Source organism: Prionailurus bengalensis, chromosome X (assembly GCF_016509475.1).
Source record: "Prionailurus bengalensis isolate Pbe53 chromosome X, Fcat_Pben_1.1_paternal_pri, whole genome shotgun sequence".
Taxonomy (NCBI): Eukaryota; Metazoa; Chordata; class Mammalia; order Carnivora; family Felidae; genus Prionailurus; species Prionailurus bengalensis.
In genome coordinates this window covers 85,005,534-85,032,739 of record NC_057361.1, presented here as the reverse complement: position 1 = coordinate 85,032,739, position 27,206 = coordinate 85,005,534, and the positions used below count along the sequence as shown (strand labels likewise).

At 37.1% G+C, this 27,206-nt stretch overlaps 1 protein-coding gene across 2 annotated transcripts in view; it reads right to left on the bottom strand.

Annotated features, from left to right (window-relative positions):
- Positions 1-387: 387 nt before the first annotated feature.
- The window catches only part of FAM199X (family with sequence similarity 199, X-linked), a 40,715-nt gene continuing 13,896 nt past the window's right edge, over positions 388-27,206 (bottom strand). The window contains exons 2-6 of one of the 2 annotated variants that reach the window (XM_043571314.1): positions 26,839-27,058; positions 11,024-11,173; positions 10,470-10,631; positions 7,873-8,139; positions 388-6,586 (exon numbers count right to left, since the gene is read on the bottom strand). In XM_043571314.1, the coding sequence (XP_043427249.1) occupies positions 6,416-6,586; positions 7,873-8,139; positions 10,470-10,631; positions 11,024-11,173; positions 26,839-27,058 (970 nt within the window). In that variant the 3' untranslated portion in view covers positions 388-6,415. The remainder of the gene's footprint in view (positions 6,587-7,872; positions 8,140-10,469; positions 10,632-11,023; positions 11,174-26,838; positions 27,059-27,206) is intronic. The other variant, XM_043571315.1, reaches the window with a different exon arrangement.

Genomic DNA, 27,206 nt, shown 5'->3' with positions numbered 1-27,206 from the left:
AAGCAGTTTTGAATCACTGAGTATGGTTCAGTGGTAAAATGATGACAGTGGTCGCTACATAAACCATCAAATCTCTAGACTGTACTGTCCAGCAGAACTTCCCATGATAGTGAAGATGTTCTGTACACTGGAGTTACCAACACAGTAGTCTTTTGCCATACGTGGTTATTGGACACTTGAAGTGTTGCTAATGGGACCAAGGAACTAAATTTTATTTAATTTATTTAAATAGCCACACATGGATAGTGGTTATAATGGACAGTATAGTTCTAAAGTATCTAAGAAAAACATACACACACACTCACACACACACACACACACACACACACACACACACGTTTCACTTAATATCTAACTCACATTTATTAAAAATTGAAGATTACAGAAAAGCGTTAGATTTGCTTTATTAAACAAGCTCAATTAACTTACCTTTCACTAACAAATGAAAGTAATATCACAAAAGGGATTTTGAAAATGAGGTGGATTCCAACCTCTGAAATTAAAAACAAAAGAAAAGCAGCTAAGAGATTTTCCAAAGGAAAGCAAACACAGACCTCCCTCTAGTGGCAAGAGATAAAGTTGCTGCTGAAAGTTGAATTGCTTCTGAAACTATGTAAAACTGCTCAGACATTTCTTTCATATAATTATAACCTAAAAATTTTCTAGATTAATATATAAGGAAAATAAATCTGATTTTCTATAAACAAAATTTAGACCTAATTTTCAACTTACTATGAATGCTAATCTCCCTAGAAATCTTATCTCCCCAGAAAAAAAAATGATTTGTCAATGACATTTGGGAAATTGGGGCTTTCACAAAACAAGTTTATGGAATCTTAACCGAACTGTAAGCAAAAGAGAGGAGACCTAATTTTCTCTGTTGATAAATGTTCTGGGATGGAATATGTAAAGGAGTAGATTCAAAAGTATAAAGTAGTAAGTAAGCAGCAGTGGGTTTTGTAGAAACCCATGGTACATCAAAAGAAACAATTAAAATACTACAAGAGTTTTCAATAGCCAAAACAACACTGTTCAGTCTGATATTCAGCTTCAAAAGACAGGTCTGCCACATTGCCAGTTTTAATTACAACCATACATACACATTTAGAATTAACTACAGAACCACTACTTTCAAGTACAAGAAGGAACTCAAAATAGAAACAACTTATGTTACAGCTATTGTTTTTCCCCTACAGCTTCAGGAAAAACAGCTTTTATATACACTGCAGTAAGTACAGAATGTACAGAGACAGTTATATATACAAAAGTGCATTAATATAGTAATACATTTAGCAGAAATACAGGACAAAAATCCTGGTTAACAATCTGAAGTGTTACAGTATTGAAGACTACTTGAAGAATCTCCAAACCAGTCAACTTCCTACTTGCTTTGGTTATGATATTGATGCTACATAACTAACCTTTGAAACTAAAAAAAAGTGAAAATTTTAAACATTTGTGAAGTGTTTTACATATATTTGTGTTTAGCTTTTTTAATAGCTTTTGACAACAGTCCAATTAAACTCCCAACACAAAGATTTAGAATGGATAATACTTATACCCAAATTAGAGTACTCAAAGTGGAAATTAAATTGATTCACTACAGGAAGACATAGTCTGCTTCATTCCTAAAAGCCTCAGCTAGATAACCTAACTCCAAAGTCTAAACTTAAATCCAATTGGTCAGCTACTTACTGTTGAAGAGCAAGCAGCTCCAGAAAACAAGCCATGGCTTCAGGCCACTGTTCCTTAGAACAATCCAGAGTAGGTAAGTGTTAACATGTCATTTATACATATTAATTCTACAACTACCTTTAAAATGCGTACGTATGATTAGAGAAATTCTCTTTTCTACCCATATCCCTCACCACAAAAAAACGAACACAGATTTCCACAGGTTCCATTGACCACAAAGATGTAACAAACTTGACGATAAAGGAAAAATACTGTATTCTGAAATAAGACAAGAACAAACCAGTTTTTCAGAGTTCAGTATGAATGTCAAATTAAAAATTAACTTAGCATCATGTGACCTAGGTTAAAATATTAATAACCTGAATTGAAAATATAAACTGTGAGAGGGGCTCAAAATAATTTTAATATTAGAGAAAATGTGAAAATAAAATTTTAGTGAGTCAACTGAGATCTGCAGCTATAGCATGCAACTTCTGTACTCTATTAATTGCCAGTTAATTAGAGAAATTTTTAGAGTTCCTTCTAAGCCTTTGGAAAAAGTAAATTATTTTCCAAAGAAATGAGAATTAAGCTAAAATTCTAAGGAGCTATGTTCTAGATACTATGCTGACAGAAATGTCTAGGTCTAAATATTTCTCTCTCACTCATTTAGCATAATTTCTTTGTAAAGATAGAATTTATCTTACTTTGTCAGACTTAAAACGAATCCAAAGTTACCACAGTACATGTGTATACAGATACTTATTTTCTAACTAATAGTCCTTTTAAGGATTAGATTTATCTCTAAGTTTAGACATGTTCAATGTCAGTGTGCTCAATATCAATACTATATTTGAATGCAACTGGGAATTTTCCTATCAACTGTCTCAAACTATATACTGACTTTAAGTAACTCCTCTCATTCTAAGCAAACATTTTCTTGAGCTAAAAAGTAATTTGTTAAAGGGGAGGGGAGTGTTCCAGCTATTACAGAAATGAATGCAAAGAATGCCTAAAGTTATAATGAGAGAATCAAGTTGTTCTATAATCTATGTTCTTGAACTACTTTTGCCTTTAAAATTATCTTCCCAGATACTAAGAATTATCTGGTTTTAAAAAAGCATTCTGGCTTATGACCTTTTTCATGGGAAAAAATGAGAGAATACATTAAGCTATACTTCAGATAACTTTCAGTGTCCTTCAATGACCTAGCTGGGCCAAAAATAATGTTATATAAATGAAATTTAAGACCTGAAAGGTTCTTGTTTTATTACACACTCTATCACCATTGATTAATCAGATTCAATTTAATGTTTTTGCTTACTGATATCCAATAGTATGGACATTTTATAAAACAAATTATAATTTTTAGATTACTTTTGAGATTGAAAAAGCCTGATATTGAGAAAAAGTACAGAGTTAACCTTTAAGGCACATGAGGCTATAAAGTAAGCCATGAACAAAAATCTCTGCTAAAGAATGTGGAAACAAGACTTCTATATTTGTCATATACTAACATTTTTGGCTTAAATATGAAGACATTTCATTAATTTCACAATTTTTAAAGCTCACCAGAATCTGGATACCTTTATACAGAAGTTTCTTGGAATTTCTCCTTTAAGTGGCAATTAGCACTTTTAAGGAGCTAAATAAATGAGATGTCTGTTCAATCTGTAGAGTCATTAAATTACAAGTCAGTTTCTGGGATTAATTCAGCAATATCTGGTCAACCCGAAGGGCTGAGGAAATGGACAAAACTGCCACAGCCTAACAAAAAAGTGAGACAAGTCTCATGAAAAAAAAGTGCTATTTTATTGTAAGTTCTTGTTAGGGCAGAATGAATTAGCCCTTTAAATTCCACTAAACGTTATACTACATTGCCTTACTTTGATTCAGTTGCAAAACTATAGAAAAAGATATGCCATTTTGTTTAATTCAAGGTCCATACTTTGAAAAGCTGTGCTGGGGTCTCATAGACTTCTACAAAAACTCTTTTTTTTCTTCCAGTTTTATTGAGGTACAATTAACATACATACAAGGTCTCTAATAAAATGTTTTTGAAAAACTTGAGGGTACTTTATCATGCCCTAAGTTAACAAAGGTTATGTTTAAAGGGGAGACACTTATTTACTCCAGTGTCAATTCTCTACAGATAACACTGACACTAGAGCAAATAAGTCTCACATTTTTATTAATTTGTTAGTTTGGATTTATAAACAGGAAAAATACTGAGTTGGATTTGTCTTAAACTCAGAGATATGTCAGACTGAATAAATTATGACTTATTCCAGGAAAGAAGTAATTCAAACTTGAATTATCTACATGAGACATTAAAACAGAAAAAAAAGTACAGTACAGCACATTAACAAAAACAAGAACTTTTTTATCTTTTTATGCTGTTTTTTTGGGGGGGGAGGAGATGGAGAGAGATTTTGTAATCTCCCTCTTCCATAACACAAGCAAGCCAAGTTGTTTTATTTTTTTTTCCCTTTAATCAGAAGAATTATTTTCAGTCTCCTTCAAACCAACTTTATAGGCAATCTCTAGTTTATAGTAAAGACGTGACATCCAAATTTACGCAAAATCTCATGGCATGCTTTACTATAAACATTCAAATCTTTATAAACTTTTAAAACTGGCTTTGTGGTGCTTTGGTAAACTTGTTTAATAGTGACTTAAGTTAAATCTAAGGTAATAAGACTATGTAATTGTTGGGAGAGTGAAAAAAATGGTCGTATTATATCATGACCCTGTTAGGATTTTCTTTTACTGGTCATTGTCAATTGTTTCCAAGTATTTAACAGATAAATGTTGCTCTACGGTCTCCAGAAGTGGCCTACTTTCCTGGGAAGAATAGGTAGAGAACAGACAAGTCATTCTCTGGAATTCTGCTTTTGCTAAGAGCAGGCAGAGAATTCAGCTGCATTTGCTCTTCTCTCCATTTGCTCTTCCTAGACTTGGAAGGAAGACACAATGAGGTTGACCCTTTCCACCTTCCTCAAAGTATTCTGGGGTCTATCCCTAAGCTCTTTTTGGGCCCTCTAAACAAGTTAGGAGCATCAAAGAAAGGGTAAGAGGAAAGTCAAAGGGAGTACTCCAACTGAAAACCATATACATATACTTTTATATTTTAGTAAAATTTAAAGTATGAACTTAGTAGTCTTCAAAATCTTAAAACCATACCACAGACCTCAGCAAAGCTGCAATACATCAATTTTTATCCTCAGTTTCAATTCTTTAACCTTCAAGGAACTAGAGTAAAATCAAAATTTCAAAACACATGATTGTAAGCAAAGGTTAAAAGCCTTTATATCAACTGAGAATTAAAAATTTAAGTCATTAATCTTTTTCTTAATGAGCCACTTGATATGATAGTTTAAAAAAGTAAAGATCCTATCACATAACCTCTGACTCTAGAGTTAAAAAAATATTGATTACAGTTCCTCCTACAGAATCATGATTACCTCCCAAAAGTTATCCATAATAAAAATTATGAAAGTCAGAAAGCAGCTTGTCAGTAGTATCAGTTTCCATCTTCTTTAACCCATGTGAATGTTTAGACATGTGGTAGAAGAAAAGAAATAATACTACTTCTAATGTTCATGATAACAAACTCTTCATGAAAACATTTAAAGAAAACCCATGATTTCACATCTAAAATTAGACTTCTATCAATAGCCAACAAGTGAAGGTTTTTTTTTCTATATCCCACTGCTCCGTGTATTTCTAGAGATTTATAGAGAAGTTTAGAACTGTAAGGGTTTTCTTTAGTTAACTTTGAACATTAGCCTGTTCACATGCCAGAAGCTGTTATACCAAATATTTAAAAATTAGAGCAGTGCTGGAAAAAAAAAGTGACTTTCAAAAAGAACTTAAGAGAGACAGTTTCACAGACTAAAATTTCAGAAAGCCATGGAAAAGCAGAATTGGCTGTTTTGCTTAATTGCCTTCTCTATTTGAATATTAATCGATATAGCATCAAGTCTGAAGTTCAGCTACTACTAACATTATTTCCTCAGTAGTCATCACTTACAGAAAGGATTCTGAATTTACATAAAGTGAAAAACAGAAACAAACCTAACAGGAAAGACATTTGGGCCTATTTTTACACCTTTGAGTTAATAATAAATGAAAATAAAACTAAACCTAATGAAGGCACTATTGTAAACAGCAATCTACACCCCACACCCACAACCTCAAAACAAGATTTCCACTAGGAATTGAGACTTATGCTATGGCCCTTATAAAAAGCAAACTAAAAAATTGTAACATTAGGAAGGAAAACTGAATTATGATCTGGACATATGTACCTATACTGACATAATAAGCTACTTGTCAGCAGTACCTTGAAATCTTCTAAACTGTAAAAGTACTAGTTCTTGAAAAAGCCTACTTAGCCACCCTAAAGTCTAAATAGTGAAAACATTTACTAAATTAGTGATTCTTAAAAGTAGAGCGTGCAGCAGAAGAACCTGGTGCTTGTTAAAACACAATGCTGGGACCCTCACCCAGAGTTTATGATTCACTGCATCTGGGATGGAGCCTGGTAGTATGCCTTTCTAACAACTTCTCAGGTGATGCTGAGGCTGCTGGTCTAGGGACCACCTGCTGAGAACCACTGGCCTAAATTATTAATGGTATATCAGCACAGCCCTAACCAAAAGTTTGGTAAAGATGCATGTAAACAAATAAAAGGAGAATACTTTAATGCTTAGAAAGAATGCTGACAAATTCACCCTTATTACATCAAAACATCTACATCTGCTTCATGGTCTTCCTCAGTCACTTTCAAGGACAGCACTTCTTCATTGAGGAAGAGCCCACTGAGCCTCTCCTTCCGAGCCTGCCTCTGCTCTTTCAGCTGCCTCTTGCGTAAGGCCTTCTGCTGTAACTTCCGCTGCTTGGATCGCTTCTGCCAAAATAAAAATTTCTCAATCAGTAGGGTTCAGTTTTGCCATATCCACCCCAGAGTATTTTATGGATCAAATTCTGTATTTTCAGAATTCTTAGAGATGTTCAAATTCCTCTGCAGTATGATCCTGGTTCCAGTAAGTGAGCCACTGGCTTAGACTTGAAAATGATTCTTCAAGATTCTATTTTTACGGTATTTGACCAGTGAATCTTAGGAAGGGTGGACATCTGATCATTTTATCTAGTTACAGATAATCAATCATTTCAAAGCCTTTTTTTTTTTGTTTTTACCAAATTAAGGTACATTGGTGTCACTGCGGAGTGAATACACAGTGAACAATACTAAATATAAATGTAGAGAACAATGCCAAAATCTCTAATGCTTATGCTTTTAAGGTGTCTTTCATCTGAAAGCACTAGCAATTTTACAACAGCTGGGAAAGAATCATGTCTTTTCCATTTTAGGCAAATACCATCTTAAAAACCCATTAGAAACCCAGTGGGTACTCTATTCCTTGTCACTGGTGAAGTGATGCAAAAAAGGAATGACCACATATCCAGAGGAATCCCCTGGCAACCAACAAAGCTGGCTATGTTTCTGCTACTTTGGTAAAAGCCAGGGAAGGAATCACTGTGTATCTTCTAGTCACCACTGGGTTCCCAAAGAGTTACAGAGATACTCTTATTATTGTTAAGTTGGCTCCAAACTGTACCCACTGCAAGGAACTGAACTCCCCTCAGTATCACAAAACCATTCTATATGCACTAATACTTCCCTATTTTTTACATGCCCAATAATATTACCAAGAATTTCTCAACTGTGAATAGGCAGAAGTTAGAGAAGGTGTTATTACATTTTTAAAAGATCTAAGAACAAACACTCAAGGTTAACAGAACATTTCACACACACACAAAAGACATGCAGAACATTCTTAGGAGCTAATAGACAGCAACATCAGCAACATAGTGAGATCTGCTCAGTAGTGACTTGCAGTCAATGTTGCAATCTTGAGACTCACTCACTATTTCCACCAATTTATCTTACTTAAAAACAGACACAAAAATCAGATAAAATTGAATGTGATATGGTTGTGGGTCAAAACGGTATTTCAAAGTACTCAGCCTAAAGGGCTTTACTCAACAGGAGAGTAGCCTGCTTGTTCAATTAAAGCCAAAATCCACCGGCATCCAGAGAGCAAGATAATTTTAACTCTTCAAGAAATTTATATGAAGGAGTACTAATATTAATATTGAAAGGTAAAGTTTTGTATTGATTAGACATTTTACTTTTGAATCCCGAATCCGCTCTGCTGCACTTGCAGACAAGTTGCTGTCACTGTGTGCTCGACTCATGTTGGCACTGGAGTTTGAAGCAGAGTTTCCAACACTGGACCCACTGCTGCTTGCAGAACTGACCATGCTGGCACTGCTGCTGCTGGCGCTGGCGCTGGCACCGCTCACTCCACTGGTGCTCGCACAACTAAAGTTGCTTCTCTTCCAGGCCTCTCTTGCAGGCCGTTGGCGAGGGCTATGCTCCTTGATATAGTTTCTGACCTTGGAACACACAGACAAAATCTGGTTAGTGTTCCTTGACATTCTCCCTCAAAATACTGGAGAAAAGAAGAATATTGTACATAAAGTAAAAGATTATCCAAAGTGCTACAGATGTACTCCTCATCAAGGAAATGCAAGTCAAAACTACAAGGAGATGTCACCTCACCCCTGTCAAAACAGCTAAAATCAACAACATAAGAAACAACAAGTGTTGGTGAGGATGTGGAGAAAGGTAAACCCTCCTGTACTCTTTATGGGATTGCAAACTGGTGCAGCCACTATGGAAAACAGTATGGAGGGTCCCCCCAAAATTAAAAATAGAACTGTCCTATGATCCAGCAATTGCAGTACTACGTACTTACCCAAAGAATACAAAACTACTAATTCAAAGGGATACGATGCACCCCAATGTTTACTGCAGCATTGTCTACAACAGCCAAATTATGGAAACAGCCCTAATGTCCACTGACTGATGAATGGATAAAGATGATATGGTATGTGTGTACACACACACACACACACACACACACACACACACAGAGGAATATTACTGGCCCATAAAAAAGAATGAAATCTTGCTATGTGCAACATGGATGGAGCTAGAGAGTATTATGCTAAGCAAAACAAGTCAGTCAGAGAAAGACAAATACCATATGATTTTACTCATATGTGTAACTTAAAAAACAAAAATGGGCTAAGGGAAAAAAGAGGCAAACCAAGAAATAGACTCTTAACCATAGAGAACGACCAGATGGCTACCAGAGGGGAGTGGGGTGGGGGGATGGGTTAAACAGGTGATGGGGATTAAGGAGTGCACTTGTTATGATGAGCACTGGGTGTTGTATGTAAGTGTTGAATTACTAAACTGTACACCTGAAATTAGTATTTCACCTGAAGTTAATATGTTAGCTAGAATTTAAATAAAAACTTTATAAAAAAAGATTGGATTGGATCCTGGGATAAAACAAGATATTAGTAGAAAAACTGGTGTAACCTGAATACAGTCTGTAGATTATTTAATAATACTGTAACTATGTTCATTTCTTGCTTTTGATGAGTATACCAAAAAAAAAAAAAAAAACAAAACTTGGAACTAGATGCTTAACAAATAGAAAGTGAAAGATAGTAATTATGAAGAAATAAAATTAACATTTATTGAATAATGATTTATGAACTTGGACTGTAATCCAGGTTGATTTGTTTGACTCTTTCTTGAGTTGTAGGCTCTATAAAGACAACGATCATTTGTTAAAGTGTTTTTTATCCTACAGCTTAATACATGATAGACACTTAATATTGTTAGATAAATAAATCAAATAAAAAAGTGCTACAGATGTACATAAGTAGACTATAAGGACAAAAGAAATTTCTCAATGTAGAAACAAGTACCAGAAAAATTGACAATGTCAAAATTCTAGAATATTGATCATGGAGTTATATTTTAAAAACATATAATATAATCAGTCAATGGAAGGCTACTGGCCTCCAGAATTTAGGATTATAAGAAAATAACACTCAGAGAAATTAACAATAAAATAGATCAGATTAGGCATGTTTTAAAGATCTCCACTTAATATGATTTAAGTTGCTGAATATATTGAAGATTAGGGTGTTTCATAAATCTTGGCTAGGGGCCCATGGTACCTGTCTTCAAATGCAAGGCATCAATTTCAACACTAATGAAAAATGAGCTGGAATATAGAAAATAATAATATGTCTGTTGAGAGAAATGAAATAAAAAATTTTTGTAAGTAATGATAAATGCAAAAAAAAATTCTTTAAAAAATGAAAGTAGAACGTAAGTATTCATTCAGCTATGTACCAGAGAAAAATAGAGCAGTAAAGACTATATTTAGAAGATGCCAGAAATGCATATTTCAGAATAGCAGAAGGAAATTTACGTTTTACCCTAGCCAGGATCAATTACTTCACAGGACTACTCAAATCCCTCAACTCCGATGTTCACTGAAGTATAGACAGCCCTCAATAATCAGTATTCTGATTCTGTCAATCGTTCTTTTTTAAGGTGAATTAGAAGAAGCAAATAGCATAACCACCCCTTAAGTGGTGAAATCAAGTTTCAAAGCCTACACAACTAAACAGCAGTTTCTAGATCCACATGAACCCAGAAAGATACTGCCAGATGAGATGTACCTAAAACCTTACAACCATGTGCTCTCAAATACTGCCATCATTTTTTCTAATATTACATTTCACAGCAGTGATCTGGACCTTAATTATTTGTGTATCTTAACATGATTATTCCAGTCTACATGTTATAAAATAACAGTTTTCTTAATACTTGTATAATCTGTATTTTCTTTACATACCTGCTTCAGTTTTTCATCTGTGAGACAGTTAAGTTCAATAATAAATTCACTGTCTGTAGGGGAGATTTGAGCAGAAGGATCAATTATTTTAATAATATCAAGTTGCTCCCGAAGACCCATCTCCGTACTGACTTTACGACTCAAATACTCAATATATTCCACCTATGTGATAAAAAATTATAATAAACAAGATCAATGCCAAAACCTGATATTTTAGTGTGTCATTTATAATGTGTTTCAAATATCAAAAGCATTTAAATATTATATTTGTTCCCTGAAAACAGTTAAAACTCGAATTCAGATTTTACTAAGCAATCCACATTTACCCAGTAACTTTAAATAGGCAATACATTGAATTTCACATATTCTCTATATATATGCTTTCAATTAAGAATGTTAAGATCCTGGGATGCCTGGGTGGTGCAGTCAGCTAAGCATCTGACTCTTGATCTCAGCTCAGGTCTTGATCCTGGAGTCGTTGAGTTCAAGCCCCACACTGGGCTCTGTGCTGGGTGTGAAGCCTACTTTATATAAAGAAATGGCAAGATCCCTACCTGCTCATCATTTGTCATTGCACTCCAAGGAAGTTCGTCTAAATTCTGGTGCTTGTTTTTCTTTTTAGGAAGCAGGCAAGGTGAACTCGGAATACTGGGTATGACATCAGAAAGTACATCACTCCCACTGGCAATGTCACTGCCCGGTAACTATAAAAATAAGAAGGGGGTAGGAAAAGCAAAATTTTTCAAAAATACATTTTAAATATTACAACGCACTTCATACTGATTAAAAATTATTTTTTAATGACAAATACAGAATGAGAAGACATTATTTCTGATCCGTCCAATATTACACAAAGCAGCAATATCAACATATTCTTTGTAGATAGTAACTTATTCAATGAAAGGTATTTTCCAAAAGTTTAAAATCATAATCAAGACTTGTTAATAATTGCTAATTTAAGAGTCAAGCATCATTAGGGTTTTTAGTTCACAATGTGAATGTAGGCTATGGCACACACAGCATGATGAATAAGTAACACTGGTCTCCATCTCAGGAGACTTGAGTGATCTGCTACTACCTGGCTCTTTGCCCAACACTATGCTAGACATACTGCCAATATGAAGACAGATAAGCCATGGTTCTTGTGCTCAAATTAGTATTAATAATCTCAAGGCAATTAAAAGTATTTAAAATATGCTGTTAATATGTAACAAAACATTTTAAAGATCAGATTATAAAAATCAGAAAAAATGTTGAGAGTTGCGGCAAGATGGCGGCTTAGGAGGACGCTGGGCTCACCGCACGTCCTGCTGATCACTTAGATTCCATCTACACCTGCCTAAATAACCCAGAAAACCGCCAGAGGATTAGCAGAACAGAGTCGCCAGAGCCAAATGCAGACGAGAGGCCCACGGAAGAGGGTAGGAAGGGCGGCGAGGCGGTGCGCGCTCCACGGTCTGGCGGGAGGGAGCCGGGGCGGAGGGGCGGCTCGCCGGCCAAGCAGAGCCCCCGAGTCGGGCTTGCAAAAGCGGAGGGGCCGGGCGGACTGTGTTCCGACAGCAAGCGCGACTTAGCGTCTGGGAGGTCAGAAATTAACAGCTCTGCTCGGAAAGCGGGAAGGCTGGAGGACAAAGGGAAGGAGAGCTGCTGAGCCCCCTGACAACAGAGCTCAGTTTGGTGGGGAACAAAGGCGCTCGCCAGCGCCATTTCCCCCGCCCATCCCCCAGCCGAAATCCCAAAGGGAACCGGTTCCTGCCAGGGAACTTGCTCGCTCCGCGCAAACACCCAACTCTGCGCTTCTGCGGAGCCAAACCTCCGGCAGCGGATCTGACTCCCTCCCGCTGCCACAGGGCCCCTCCTGAAGTGGACCACCTAAGGAGAAGCGATCTAAGCCTGCCCCTCCTGCCCCCGAGCACCTTGCCTACCCACCCCAGCTAATACGCCAGATCCCCAGCATCACAAGCCTGGCAGGGTGCAAGTAGCCCAGACGAGCCACACCACCCCACAGTGAATCCCGCCCCTAGGAGAGGGGAAGAGAAGGCACACACCAGTCTGACTGTGGCCCCAGCGGTGGGCTGGGGGCAGACATCAGGTCTGACTGCGGCCCCGCCCACCAACTCCAGCTATACACCACAGCACAGGGGAAGTGCCCTGCAGGTCCTCACCACGCCAGGGACTATCCAAAATGACCAAGCGGAAGAACTCCCCTCAGAAGAATCTCCAGGAAATAACAACAGCTAATGAGCTGATCAAAAAGGATTTAAATAATATAACAGAAAGTGAATTTAGAATAATAGTCATAAAATTAATCGCTGGGCTTGAAAACAGTATACAGGACAGCAGAGAATCTCTTGCTACAGAGATCAAGGGACTAAGGAACAGTCACGAGGAGCTGAAAAACGCTTTAAACGAAATGCATAACAAAATGGAAACCACCACAGCTCGGCTTGAAGAGGCAGAGGAGAGAATAGGTGAACTAGAAGATAAAGTTATGGAAAAAGAGGAAGCTGAGAAAAAGAGAGATAAAAAAATCCAGGAGTATGAGGGGAAAATTAGAGAACTAAGTGATACACTAAAAAGAAATAATATACGCATAATTGGTATCCCAGAGGAGGAAGAGAGAGGGAAAGGTGCTGAAGGGGTACTTGAAGAAATCATAGCTGAGAACTTCCCTGAACTGGGGAAGGAAAAAGGCATTGAAATCCAAGAGGCACAGAGAACTCCCTTCAGACGTAACTTGAATCGATCCTCTGCACGACATATCATAGTGAAACTGGAAAAATACAAGGATAAAGAGAAAATTCTGAAAGCAGCAAGGGGTAAACGTGCCCTCACATATAAAGGGAGACCTATAAGACTCGTGACTGATCTCTCTTTTGAAACTTGGCAGGCCAGAAAGAATTGGCAAGAGATTTTCAGGGTGCTAGACAGAAAAAATATGCAGCCAAGAATCCTTTATCCAGCAAGTCTGTCATTTAGAATAGAAGGAGAGATAAAGGTCTTCCCAAACAAACAAAAACTGAAGGAATTTGTCACCACTAAACCAGCCCTACAAGAGATCCTAAGGGGGACCCTGTGAGACAAAGTCCCAGAGACATCACTACAAGCATACATCATACAGACATCACAATGACTCTAAACCCGTATCTTTCTATAATAACACTGAATGTAAATGGATTAAATGCGCCAACCAAAAGACATAGGGTATCAGAATGGATGAAAAAACAAGACCCATCTATTTGCTGTCTACAAGAGACTCATTTTAGACCTGAGGACACCTTTAGATTGAGAGTGAGGGGATGGAGAACTATTTATCATGCGACTGGAAGCCAAAAGAAAGCTGGAGTAGCCATACTTATATCAGACAAACTAGACTTTAAATTAAAGGCTGTAACAAGAGATGAAGAAGGACATTATATAATAGTTACAGGGTCTATCCATCAGGAAGAGCTAACAATTATCAATGTCTATGCACCGAATACCGGAGCCCCCAAATATATGAAACAATTACTCATAAACATAAGCAACCTTATTGATAAGAATGTGGTAATTGCAGGGGACTTTAATACACCACTTACAGAAATGGATAGATCATCTAGACACACGGTCAATAAAGAAACAAGGGCCCTGAATGAGACATTGGATGAGATGGACTTGACAGATATATTTAGAACTCTGCACCCCAAGGCAACAGAATATACTTTCTTCTCGAGTGCACATGGAACATTCTCCAAGATAGATCATATACTGGGTCACAAAACAGCCCTTCATAAGTTTACAAGAATTGAAATTATACCATGCTTACTTTCAGACCACAATGCCATGAAGCTTGAAATCAACCACAGGAAAAAGTCTGGAAAACCTCCAAAAGCATGGAGGTTAAAGAACACCCTACTAACGAATGAGTGGGTCAACCAGGCAATTAGAGAAGAAATTAAAAAATATATGGAAACAAACGAAAATGAAAATACAACAATCCAAACGCTTTGGGACGCAGCGAAGGCAGTCCTGAGAGGAAAATACATTGCAATCCAGGCCTATCTCAAGAAACAAGAAAAATCCCAAATACAAAATCTATCAGCACACCTAAAGGAACTAGAAGCAGAACAGCAAAGGCAGCCTAAGCCCAGCAGAAGAAGAGAAATAATAAAGATCAGAGCAGAAATAAACAATATAGAAACTAAAAAAACTGTAGAGCAGATCAACGAAACCAAGAGTTGGTTTTTTGAAAAAATAAACAAAATTGACAAACCTCTAGCCAGGCTTCTCAAAAAGAAAAGGGAGATGACCCAAATAGATAAAATCATGAATGAAAATGGAATGATTACAACCAATCCCTCAGAGATACAAACAATTATCAGGGAATACTATGAAAACTTATATGCCAACAAATTGGACAACCTGGAAGAAATGGACGAATTCCTGAACACCCACACGCTTCCAAAACTCAATCAGGAGGAAATAGAAAGCTTGAACAGACCCATAACCAGCGAAGAAATTGAATCGGTTATCAAAAATCTCCCAACAAATAAGAGTCCAGGACCAGATGGCTTCCCAGGGGAGTTCTACCAGACGTTTAAAGCAGAGATAATACCTATCCTTCTCAAGCTATTCCAAGAAATAGAAAGGGAAGGAAAACTTCCAGACTCATTCTATGAAGCCAGTATTACTTTGATTCCTAAACCAGACAGAGACCCAGTAAAAAAAGAGAACTACAGGCCAATATCCCTGATGAATGTGGATGCAAAAATTCTCAATAAGATACTAGCAAATCGAATTCAACGGCATATAAAAAGAATTATTCACCATGATCAAGTGGGATTCATTCCTGGGATGCAGGGCTGGTTCAACATTCGCAAATCAATCAACATGATACATCACATTAACAAAAAAAGAGAGAAGAACCATATGATCCTGTCAATCGATGCAGAAAAGGCCTTCGACAAAATCCAGCACCCTTTCTTAATAAAAACCCTTGAGAAAGTCGGGATAGAAGGAACATACTTAAAGATCATAAAAGCCATTTATGAAAAGCCCACAGCTAACATCATCCTCAACGGGGAAAAACTGAAAGCTTTTTCCCTGAGATCAGGAACACGACAAGGATGCCCACTCTCACCGCTGCTGTTTAACATAGTGCTGGAAGTTCTAGCATCAGCAATCAGACAACAAAAGGAAATCAAAGGCATCCAAATTGGCAAAGATGAAGTCAAGCTTTCGCTTTTTGCAGATGACATGATATTATACATGGAAAATCCGATAGACTCCACCAAAAGTCTGCTAGAACTGATACAGGAATTCAGCAAAGTTGCAGGATACAAAATCAATGTACAGAAATCAGTTGCATTCTTATACACTAACAATGAAGCAACAGAAAGACAAATAAAGAAACTGATCCCATTCACAATTGCACCAAGAAGCATAAAATACCTAGGAATAAATCTAACCAAAGATGTAAAGGATCTGTATGCTGAAAACTATAGAAAGCTTCTGAAGGAAATTGAAGAAGATTTAAAGAAATGGAAAGACATTCCCTGCTCATGGATTGGAAAAATAAATATTGTCAAAATGTCAATACTACCCAAAGCTATCTACACATTCAATGCAATCCCAATCAAAATTGCACCAGCATTCTTCTCGAAACTAGAACAAGCAATCCTAAAATTCATATGGAACCACAAAAGGCCCCGAATAGCCAAAGGAATTTTGAAGAAGAAGACCAAAGCAGGAGGCATCACAATCCCAGACTTTAGCCTCTACTACAAAGCTGTCATCATCAAGACAGGATGGTATTGGCACCAAAACAGACACATAGACCAATGGAATAGAATAGAAACCCCAGAACTAGACCCACAAACGTATGGCCAACTCATCTTTGACAAAGCAGGAAAGAACATCCAATGGAAAAAAGACAGCCTCTTTAACAAATGGTGCTGGGAGAACTGGACAGCAACATGCAGAAGGTTGAAACTAGACCACTTTCTCACACCATTCACAAAAATAAACTCAAAATGGATAAAGGACCTAAATGTGAGACAGGAAACCATCAAAACCTTAGAGGAGAAAGCAGGAAAAGACCTCTCTGACCTCAGCCGTAGCAATCTCTTACTCGACACATCCCCAAAGGCAAGGGAATTAAAAGCAAAAGTGAATTACTGGGACCTTATGAAGATAAAAAGCTTCTGCACAGCAAAGGAAACAACCAACAAAACTAAAAGGCAACCAACGGAATGGGAAAAGATATTCGCAAATGACATATCGGACAAAGGGCTAGTATCCAAAATCTATAAAGAGCTCACCAAACTCCACACCCGAAAAACAAATAACCCAGTGAAGAAATGGGCAGAAAACATGAATAGACACTTCTCTAAAGAAGACATCCGGATGGCCAACAGGCACATGAAAAGATGTTCAGCGTCGCTCCTTATCAGGGAAATACAAATCAAAACCACACTCAGGTATCACCTCACGCCACTCAGAGTGGCCAAAATGAACAAATCAGGAGACTATAGATGCTGGAGAGGATGTGGAGAAACGGGAACCCTCTTGCACTGTTGGTGGGAATGCAAATTGGTGCAGCCGCTCTGGAAAGCAGTGTGGAGGTTCCTCAGAAAATTAAAAATAGACCTACCCTATGACCCAGCAATAGCACTGCTAGGAATTTATCCAAGGGATACAGGAGCACTGATGCATAGGGCCACTTGTACCCCAATGTTCATAGCAGCAGTCTCAACAATAGCCAAATTATGGAAAGAGCCTAAATGTCCATCAACTGATGAATGGATAAAGAAATTGTGGTTTATATACACAATGGAATATTACATGGCAATGAGGAAAAATGAAATATGGCCTTTTGTAGCAACGTGGATGGAACTGGAGAGTGTGATGCTAAGTGAAATAAGCCATACAGAGAAAGACAGATACCATATGGTCTCACTCTTATGTGGATCCTGAGAAACTTAACAGGAACCCATGGGGGAGGGGAAGGAAAAAAAAAAAAAGAGGTTAGAATGGGAGAGAGCCAAAGCATAAGAGACTGTTAAAAACTGAGAACAAACTGAGGGTTGATGGGGGGTGGGAGGGAGGAGAGGGTGGGTGATGGGTATTGAGGAGGGCACCTTTTGGGATGAGCACTGGGTGTTGTATGGAAACCAATTTGTCAATAAATTTCAGAAAAAAAAAAAATGTTGAGACAATGTGTAGACAAAGGAGAAAAGCAAGCAAGCCTAATACACAGAAAATTACTTTGAAGTGAGATGAACACCAGAATTATGTGCTATAATTTTATACTGCCTGTTAAAAGCCAGTTAGAATGGATTTAATTTTTTACCAGCTTTATTGAATTATAAGTGATACAAAGAACTGTACATAACTAATATAGACAATTTGAGGACTTTGGACATATGCATATACCCATGAAACCATCACCACAATCAAGGTAATAGATCTATCACCTTCAAAAGTCAAAATGGATTTAATTTTAAATAAATGTGTTTAGGGGCACCTGGCTGGCTCAGAGGAGCATGTGACTCTTGATCTTGGGGTCACAAGTTTGAGCCCCATATTGCGTGTAAAGATTACTTAAATAAATAAACTTCTAAAAATAAATAAATAAAGGGATGTCTGGGTGGCTTAGTAGGTTGAGCATCTGACTCTGATTTTGGCTCAGGTCATGATCTCAGGATTGTGGGATCAAGCCCCCACACTGGGCTCCATGCTGAGCATGGAGCCTGCTTAAAATTCTTTCTCTCTCTCCCTCTGCCCTTCTCCCAAGCTCACACTTATGTGCTCTCTCTCTCTCTTGCTCTCTCTCTCTAAAATAAGTAAGTTTAAGTCATTCATCAAAAAGATAATTTCTTCTACAAGGAATACGTAGCTTTCTTTTTTTTTTTTAATTTTTTTTTTTCAACGTTTATTTATTTTTGGGACAGAGAGAGACAGAGCATGAACGGGGGAGGCGCAGAGAGAGAGGGAGACACAGAATCGGAAGCAGGCTACAGGCTCTGAGCCATCAGCCCAGAGCCCGACGTGGGGCTCGAACTCACGGACCGCGAGATCGTGACCTGGCTGAAGTCGGACGCTTAACCGACTGCGCCACCCAGGCGCCCCCAGGAATACGTAGCTTTCAAAGACAATGCTTTCATTTTTACAAGGTACAAAATAACACCTTTTGGTTGTTGTTGTCCTTTGCAATGATATATGAACTCTGGATGATAACTAGGCTTTTGAAGTTACCAAAAGGGAAAAGCTAGTTTAGCCATGAAGATTACTGCAATCACACACATTTGGCCTCCTACTCACCCATAGCACTCTGTTAAGTACAGAGGACTCAAAGAATTTTTTTGTCATGGTCCTTACACTAAAACTTTATTCTACACTGGGGAAGAGAATATAATAACACAAACATACAATTATACAAAATATCAAATGACAAATGCTAGGTATGAAATGACAGATCATCAGTGGAAATATATAGCAGTGAGTTAAAGCTACAAGATTAAAGCTTAGGAGAGCTACAAGAGGGCAGGCATGGGGAGTGAGATGCATAGAATAACCTAATGAAGACACAAATATGGGGTTGAGATCAGTATGCAAAGTGACCATAAAGCTTAGAATGAAATTATCTAAGCTACTACTGTCAAAAAAACACATTTTCATTTTAACAGTCGCTGATGAATCCAAGTGCATAAATGACTACCAACAATTTGTATGACTTCCATTAAAAACTCATTAATTGGGATGCTTGGGTGGCTTAGTCAGTTGAACATTCAACTTCGGTTCAGGTCATGATCTCAGTTTGTGAGTTCAAGCCCCATATCAGGCTCTGCACTGACACCGCAGAGCCTGCTTTGGATCCTCTGTCTCCCTCTCTCTCTGCCCCTCCCACCCTCAGGTACGCATGCTCTCTTTCTCTGAAAAATAAACATTAAAAGCCCTCATTAATTAACACTGCTTGACTTGTTCATTCACCTTTAGCCCTGATGTTATCTAGTCAATGTCATGAAAGAATAACTGCTGAATGCACACATGAAGGCCATCTTTCAGCCTTTAATGTCAAAAAAGAAAATGTTTTGGGGCTTCTGGGTGGCCCAATCAGTTAAGTGTCCAACTCTTGATTTTGGCTCACGTCACGATCCTACAGTTAATTGAGATTGAGTCCCGCGTCAGGCTCTGTGCTGACAGCACAAAGGGATATTCTCTCTCTCTCTCTCTCTCTCTCTCTCTCTCTCTCTCTCTCTGTCCCTTCCCCACTGGTAAATGCTGTCTTTCCCTAAATAAGCAAACATTTAAAAAAGAAAATATCTTGCTATTTTCCCTTTGAAAGAGTTCAAATCACAATACTACTACATTAAAGATCTCCCTGGGGTTTCTAAAACAAAAAGAGACAGTCCTTATCATATGAAAGCCTTCCCTTACTTCAAGCTCCTTTGATAAACTATGTAAAGGAACTAACAAAATATGTATACCCTCAAAATTTAAGAAGAATTTTCATCTAAATCTTTAGCGAACTTCTGCTAGGTAGCAGACTATGTTAAACACTTAAATTTGTGCCTTTACTACTGTTCATGTGTTTGTTTGCAGGGGGGCTGTAAAAAAAGACAACTAATGGTTCTTTGGCATTTTTTTTTTTTGTCAGGGAGAAGTAAACAGATGCCAGAGTTCAAATCCCGGCTATAACTGCTCACTAGCCATGTGATCTTGTAGAGGTTAGTTTGCTTCTTAGAGCCCCAGAGTTATGATTAAGGCCACCCATCTCAAAAGACTGCTAAGAAATTCAAATGAGGTAATAAGCCTGGCACACAGCAATACTCCATACACAGATGTGTTTTCCTTTTTCCATTTCTTGCCATGGTTTTGTACCCTTAGAAAAGGACAACAAGCCATCACAGAATGACACCTGTTGCTAAAGTGGGTGAAGTTTCACAAGGTAGTCTCAGAATGGCAGAATGGGGAAAAGGAGAAGGCATTCAGGTAAGGAGAATAACCTGGTAAATACACAAATTAAAAAAAAAAAGGATGAGATTAATGAGACCAATATAATTAAAACAGAAAATCAGTGCTAGGGATGTGAAAGCTCAATGGATGAACAAGCTGTTATATGATACAGAGAAGTAGGCCAGTAACATTTTCTACATAGAAGTAACTTGATGTAACTGGTCTTGAGGGAAGATGAGCTAAAAAGCAGTATGGGGATAAATTAGAATGACGAAAGAATGGAATTACACAGGAAGTTCTTATTTGATCTACACTTGGACTAAGATTAACAAAAATGCAAAGAAAATGGGAATAAATAGGGAAAATACAAAACAATTTACAGGACTGTTTTTTTTTTTTTTAAGATTTTATTTTTAAGTAATCTCTACACCCAATGTGGGGCTCCAACTTACAACCCTGAGATCAAGAGTCGCATGCTCTAACGACTGAGCCAGCCAGGTGCCCCTACAAGGCTCTTTGATAACTGAATGGATAAGAGATGACCATTTGTTGAAACCGGAAGAAAACTGGCCACATTTCAGTCATACAACCAACCCATCCAGGGTATGCACTTGATGACTTCCAACTTTTATAGCAAGAGACCTGAAGCAATGTTACAGATCTTCCACTACAACACCGTCATTTTACAAATAAGGAAAAATGATGTCTAAGGAGGGTCATACGGCTAGTGGCAGTATCCAAAGTAGGACAAAAGTCCAGTGCTTTCAACTATGCCCAACTGTTCTGCCTTGCAGGGAGTTTGGAATGAGAGAAGAATGCAATTTCGGATATGGAGAGTTTGTACTGATAATGAAAGAAGCAAGTACAAATGTCCTTCAAAATGATAATAGTTTTTATTCACTACACCATAAGACATGTCACAGAGTGGAGTCTATTTTTTTCCCATGGAAACACTGTAATTGGAAGTTACATTACTGACCAAGGAATCAGCATCAAATAACAGGTACATTAAATAATAAGGTCATCCAAGTGGAAATGTCAATTGGAGTCCCGCGTCAGGGTATACAATTGGAGATACGGGATTAGAGCTGCAGATGTACATCAGAATTAACTGTGTGGGCTCCTGTATATTTATCAGACCATTCTTTTTCCATTTTATAACTGATAATATATTTCAAGCTAAAAATGTTTAATAATTCTTATTCCATATTTTTCATTGACAACAGCATTTAATATATTTATATTATAATCAGTAATTGTGGCAAGGAGACAGAATTAAATCAAACCTCTGCCAAATTTTCTGCAGTATGCAGCAAAATTTTATGAGTAAGCTCATTTCTGTAACAGTCGATGTGTAATTTCAAATTGTACCTTTAGGTTTCAAGTGTGACAGCTGAATTACTCACTCTAAATTTTCTATGGTTCCCTGCTCAACAGTAAAATAATTTTTCAAGCTCTAAGACTAGTCAAGTATATCTTTAATAACAAAAGGACTGCAAGCAAAGAAAACTGTCAGCAAAGCAAAATGCTTTGATTCTACTTGATTCTAAGCTTAAAATCCTGCCTTATCAAGTAGTTAGTATTTCTTGTCCCAAAGAATCTATGAATCCTTTATATTTACTTTGGTAGTAATTGAAACATCTGTTAAAAAGAAAGATTTAAACAGATATGGTTTTTTTTTTAATTTTTTTTTCAACGTTTATTTATTTTTGGGACAGAGAGAGACAGAGCATAAACGGGGGAGGGGCAGAGAGAGAGGGAGACACAGAGTCGGAAACAGGCTCCAGGCTCTGAGCCATCAGCCCAGAGCCCGACGCGGGGCTCGAAATCACGGACCGCGAGATCGTGACCTGGCTGAAGTCGGACGCTTAACCGACTGCGCCACCCAGGGGCCCCAAACAGATATGGTTTTTAATCACAACAAAGGTAATATGAATTTTTAAATTACAGTCAACAATTTCTAGTCTATATTAATCCTAACATATAATTTGTAATCGTCTTCTTGGATAAATTATTGCAATCATCTTCTTGGATAATGTACTGCTAATCATTATGTGGTCCCACAAAGAGCACTTTTTTTTTAAACTGAAGATTAAATTGGCTTTATTAACCCATTCATGAATCAGGCAGTATCTCATATAGCAAATAAAGAGATTATTCACAAAACTAAACAAACAAATAAAAAGTTTTTTAACTGCAGAGAGAGGGCCTTAAAAAAAGGAATTTATTAACAAGGAATGCATTGTTTGGCAAGGTTGCTGTCCTCCTAAGGAGAGCAAAAGAATTCTATCGGTAAATTTCCTAGTATTGACCAAGACATCCCATATTGACTACTTAAAGGTTACATTCCCAGGACGTTGAAACTGCAGTTAGGTTAGGTATTAAGTCTTAGTTTGCCAGACTTGGCCTAAGTGACACCATATTGGGCCTGTAGTTTTCTTTTTAACAGATTTCAACTGATATTTATTGAGTCTGTCTTATGAGTTTGGTGCATTGTATGCCCTGGCAGGCAGCCACAGAGAGCATTTTAAGCCTTTCAGAATAATACTTAAAAACAAATACCCATGGTGACAGAGTACCCGCACTCCAGTTTCAGAAGTCCAGTTCAGAAAACACATTACTAAGGCAAGCTTTATTTTTGCTCCAATGTTAGAGTCAGTCATGTACATTAACAGTGAGTGGCTGGGGATAGTTTTCCACTCTACTCATGAAATGAATGAAGAAGTCAGCAATTAAAATTAAAAAACGACTACTGTGTTGCAACATTATGGATGGTAAGAACTTTATTTTTTTAATGTTTATTTATTTTAGACACAGAGAGACAGAGTACAAGCAGGGGAGGGGCAGAGAGAGCCAGAGACGGTCTGAAGCAGGCTCCAGGTTCTGAGCTGTCAGCACAGAGCCCGAGACGGGGCTCAAACCCACGAACCCACGAACTGTGAGATCATGATATTATCTGAAGTGGGACACTTAATCAACCAAGCCACCCAGGAGCCCCTGGATAGTAAGAACTTTAATTCAAATAAAATAATCAGAAAAAATAATTCTCAGAATTATCAGGACTCCATCTGACTATATTTTAAAGAATCCTTGTAGTCTGCTATGTATGTATGTATGTATGTAATTTTTAAAAATATAATTTATTGTCAAATTGGCTTCCATATAACACCCAGTGCTCATCCCAACAAGTGCCCTCCTCAATGCCCATCACCCACTTTCCCCTCTCCCCCACCCCCCCTCAGCCCTCAGTTTGTTCTCTGTATTTAAGAGTCTCTTGTGGTTTGCCCCCTCCCTCTCTGTTTGTAACCATTTTTTCCCCTTCCCTTCCCCCATGGTCTTCTGTTAAGTTTCTCAAGATCCACATATGAGTGAAAACATGTATCTGTCTTTCTCAGACTGACTTATTTCACTTAGCATAATACCCTCCAGTTCCATCCACGTTGCTGCAAATGGCATGATTTTATTCTTTCTCATTGCCAAGTAGTAGTTTGATTTTAAATACAAAGTGTGCACTTAAAACTGAGGCATAAAATAAAAAGGTACCGACACAAAGATGCTCACTGCTGCGCTATCTAAAACAGAAAAAATTCTGAAATGGATATAAATAGGGGAATGGTTTCACAAACTCTGGCATATCTAGCACCAGGAATATTATAAAGTCATTAAAAGAGTTATAATGAAGATCATGAAAAAGTTTATATGCTAAATGAAAAAAATTATTACAATATTTTATCTAGAAGAGAATACTTCCTAACTCATTCCATGAGGCCAAAGCAACACGAAGGTATCACAAAAAAACTACAGACCCATACCCCTTACGAATGCAGACATAAAAATCCTAAACAAAATACTAACAAAGAAATCCAGCAGCATATTAAAAGGAATATATACCATGACCAATTAGGATTTTTTTCCAGGAATGCAAAGGTGGGTCAACATACAAAAATCAATGTAGTACATCCTACTAATAGAATGAAGGGAAGAAATTGCATGGTCATCTCAATAAATGCAGTAAAAGCATTTTGACAAAATCTAAATACTCTTCCAGATAAAAACACTCAACAAACTAGGAATAGAAGAGAAATTCCTCAATATGATAAAGGGCATATATGAAAAACCTACAGCTACCATTATGCTCCATGGTGAAAGACTGAAAGCTTCTCTCTTAAGATCAGAAAAGACAAGGATGCCAATTCTTGCCACTTCTATTCAACACTGCACTGGTGATCTAGCCAGAGCAATTAGGCAAGAGAAAAAAAAAGCTATCCAGATTGGAAATGAAGAAGAAAAACTATCTCTATTTATAGATGATAAATAAGATCTTAAACATAAAAACTCTAAAGAATCCACACAGAGAAGAATCATTTAAGCTAAAAAAATTAGTTCAGCAAAGTGGTAGGATACACAATCAATATAAACAGTTTTATTTCTATACACCAGCAATGAACACAAAAATGAAATTAAAAAAACAATTCCATTTACAACAGTATCAAAGGAATAAAATATGTAGGAATAAATTGAACCAAAGAAGTACAAGGCTTAGACACTAAAAACTACAACAGATTCGAAACAATCCTTATCAAAACTCCAACTGCCCTTTTTGTAGAAATGGATCACTTAATCCTACAATTCATATGGAATTTCAGAAGGGATCCCCAATAGCCAAAACAGGCTTAATAAAGAAGAACAAAGTAGGAGAACTCATGCTTTCTGATTTCAAACCTCATTACAAAGCTAGAGCAATTAAAACTGTGGCACCGGCATAAGGATAGACATATATATATTAATGGAATATAACTGACAGTCCAGAACTAAACCCACATCTATGACCAATTCATTTCCACAAGGGTACAAAGACCATTCAATAAGAAAAGAATATAGTCTTTTCAACAAATGGTGTTGGGACAACTGAATATCTACATGCAAAAAAATGAATTTGGATCCCTATCTTACATCAAAATCCTAAATGTAAAAACTGAAACTCTAAGAAGGAAACAGGTGAAAATCTGCATGACCTTAGATTAAACAATGTTTTTTTAAATATAACATCATAAGCACAGAATTTGAAGAAAAAATAAATTGAACTTCTTTAAAATTAAAAAAATTTTGTGTGTCAAAGGACAGCATCAAGTAAAAAGATAACCCACAGGGGCACCTGAGTGGTTCAGTCAGTTGAGCATGGGACTTTCACTTGGGTCATGGTTGGGGAGTTCAGGCCCCACGTTGGGCTCTGCGCTGACAGCATGGAGCCTGCTTGGGATTCTGTCTCCCTCTCTCTATCTCTCTCTCTGCCCCTCCCCGACTTGTCCTTATGTTCTCTCTCTCAAAAATAAATAAACTTTAAAAAATGAAATAAAAATTTAACTTTCAGTGTAGCATTTTTATAACAAGAAAAAACTGAAACCAATCTAAATATCCATTATTAGGGAACAGGTTAAATAAATTATGATATAGGTATCGAAAAGAATGAGATATTAGTTGAAAAAAATCAAAGGGCCAAACAGTGGCCAACATATGATCCCATTTGTGTGTTTTTAACACTGTGCAAACATAATTGGATCTGCACAAACTCTTAACAGTGGTAACCACAGCAGAGTGGGACTTGGAGACTTATTTTTAACTTCATGCCAGCCTGTTTTCATATTTTAATAAGAAAATGTTTAAAATAAAATAATATTTGATTCCTCTTTTAGAACACAACTTCAAAGTTTTGGATGGCTTTCAAACATAGTAGGCATTCAAATATCTGTTGAACATAACATTTGCTATATGCAAGGAAAGCTTCTTCAAATGTTACTGTTTTTTACAATCAGACAATGGATGTTGCAATAACATGATTTACATTTTCTGATAGACTGCATTCATTATACGGCAGAATTTCCAAGCAATTTGTACAAAGCCATTTTACATGGTATATATGCCATAAGAAAAAAAAAAACTGTAGGACAAAAAACATCTCTACATATGAAGAGAATACAAAATGAGTAATTGTATTGTGTTGCTGATAACAGAGCCAAAAATTGTTTTTATGATAATAATGGTTTCAGAGCCCAGATATATAGAACATAACCCTGATGCAAAGATATTGTGCCTATAAGGACACGAAGGCTTTTTACTATAGCAGGAAGAATACATTTGCTTGGATTAATGCATAGAAAAGTACTGATTATATATAATAATGGGAACATTATACAAGTATTAAATTACACGAAAATCTAAATAAGGATATCTGCAGCATCAGATACCTAAATGGTACATTAGCAAAAATAAAGGATACATATTCCATCTAATTCTTAATGTTGTCAGAGAATTTCCAGGACTGGATAAACACTGAAGAAAATTTACTTTGAGGTAGAGATGAAAATATCAAAATAGAAATTCATTCTTCTATTTATGGAATAATGATGGTAATACAAAGACAAACAAAACCTACCTGCCATTCAAACTCGCTATCTGACCAATCCCAGTATGTGCTAATAGAAGAAGAGACATCACTGCAGACACTTCCCTCGGGGAATAAATCAAAAGAAGTGAAGTCTTGATCATCTAACAGGGAAAAGCAGTCATCTTGATCTCCAACAGAAACTGATGAAAATAGCTCCTCACTGCATTCTGAGCTGGCAACGCTTGTTCCACAAGAAGTTAAGTTCCACCTTAAAAACACAACACAAAAGAAATTACAATAGGAACTACAAAATCCACACAATTTTAAGATATTAATAGGATACATTTATGACATTTATGATGACTGTACTGAAAAGAGCCCAAATGTCCATCGATGGATGAATGGATAAAGAAGAT